At 41.1% G+C, this 263-nt stretch overlaps 1 protein-coding gene across 1 annotated transcript in view; it reads right to left on the reverse strand.

The window, feature by feature from the left end:
- Positions 1-25: 25 nt before the first annotated feature.
- The window catches only part of LOC108691864 (immunoglobulin superfamily member 10-like), a 173,714-nt gene continuing 173,476 nt past the window's right edge, over positions 26-263 (reverse strand). Inside the window, exon 11 of the mRNA XM_018199799.1 lies at positions 26-135. Within this exon, the coding sequence (XP_018055288.1) occupies positions 26-135 (110 nt within the window). The remainder of the gene's footprint in view (positions 136-263) is intronic.

Below are 263 nucleotides of genomic sequence, written 5' to 3' on the forward strand. Positions count from 1 at the left end.
ACGATGGTTCTTTTTCCGCGACGTTTTAATTCGCTGTCTGCGGCACATAAGGGGGCATGTAGGGCCCCGTGAGAATGTACTGCACTGCTACGACCATCAATTGCGGCGCACTCCATTTGATGATATATGCGCTTCCTGAAACAGAAATGCATTTAACGTGTTACTTGCGCTGTTATGCACAAGGCTTCTACACGCGCGAGTTTATATAAGAATATATTGTAGATATATACATATATATATGACGTATAGGTATATATATATAT

Source organism: Atta colombica, unplaced genomic scaffold (assembly GCF_001594045.1).
Source record: "Atta colombica isolate Treedump-2 unplaced genomic scaffold, Acol1.0 scaffold54, whole genome shotgun sequence".
Lineage (NCBI taxonomy): Eukaryota > Metazoa > Arthropoda > Insecta > Hymenoptera > Formicidae > Atta > Atta colombica.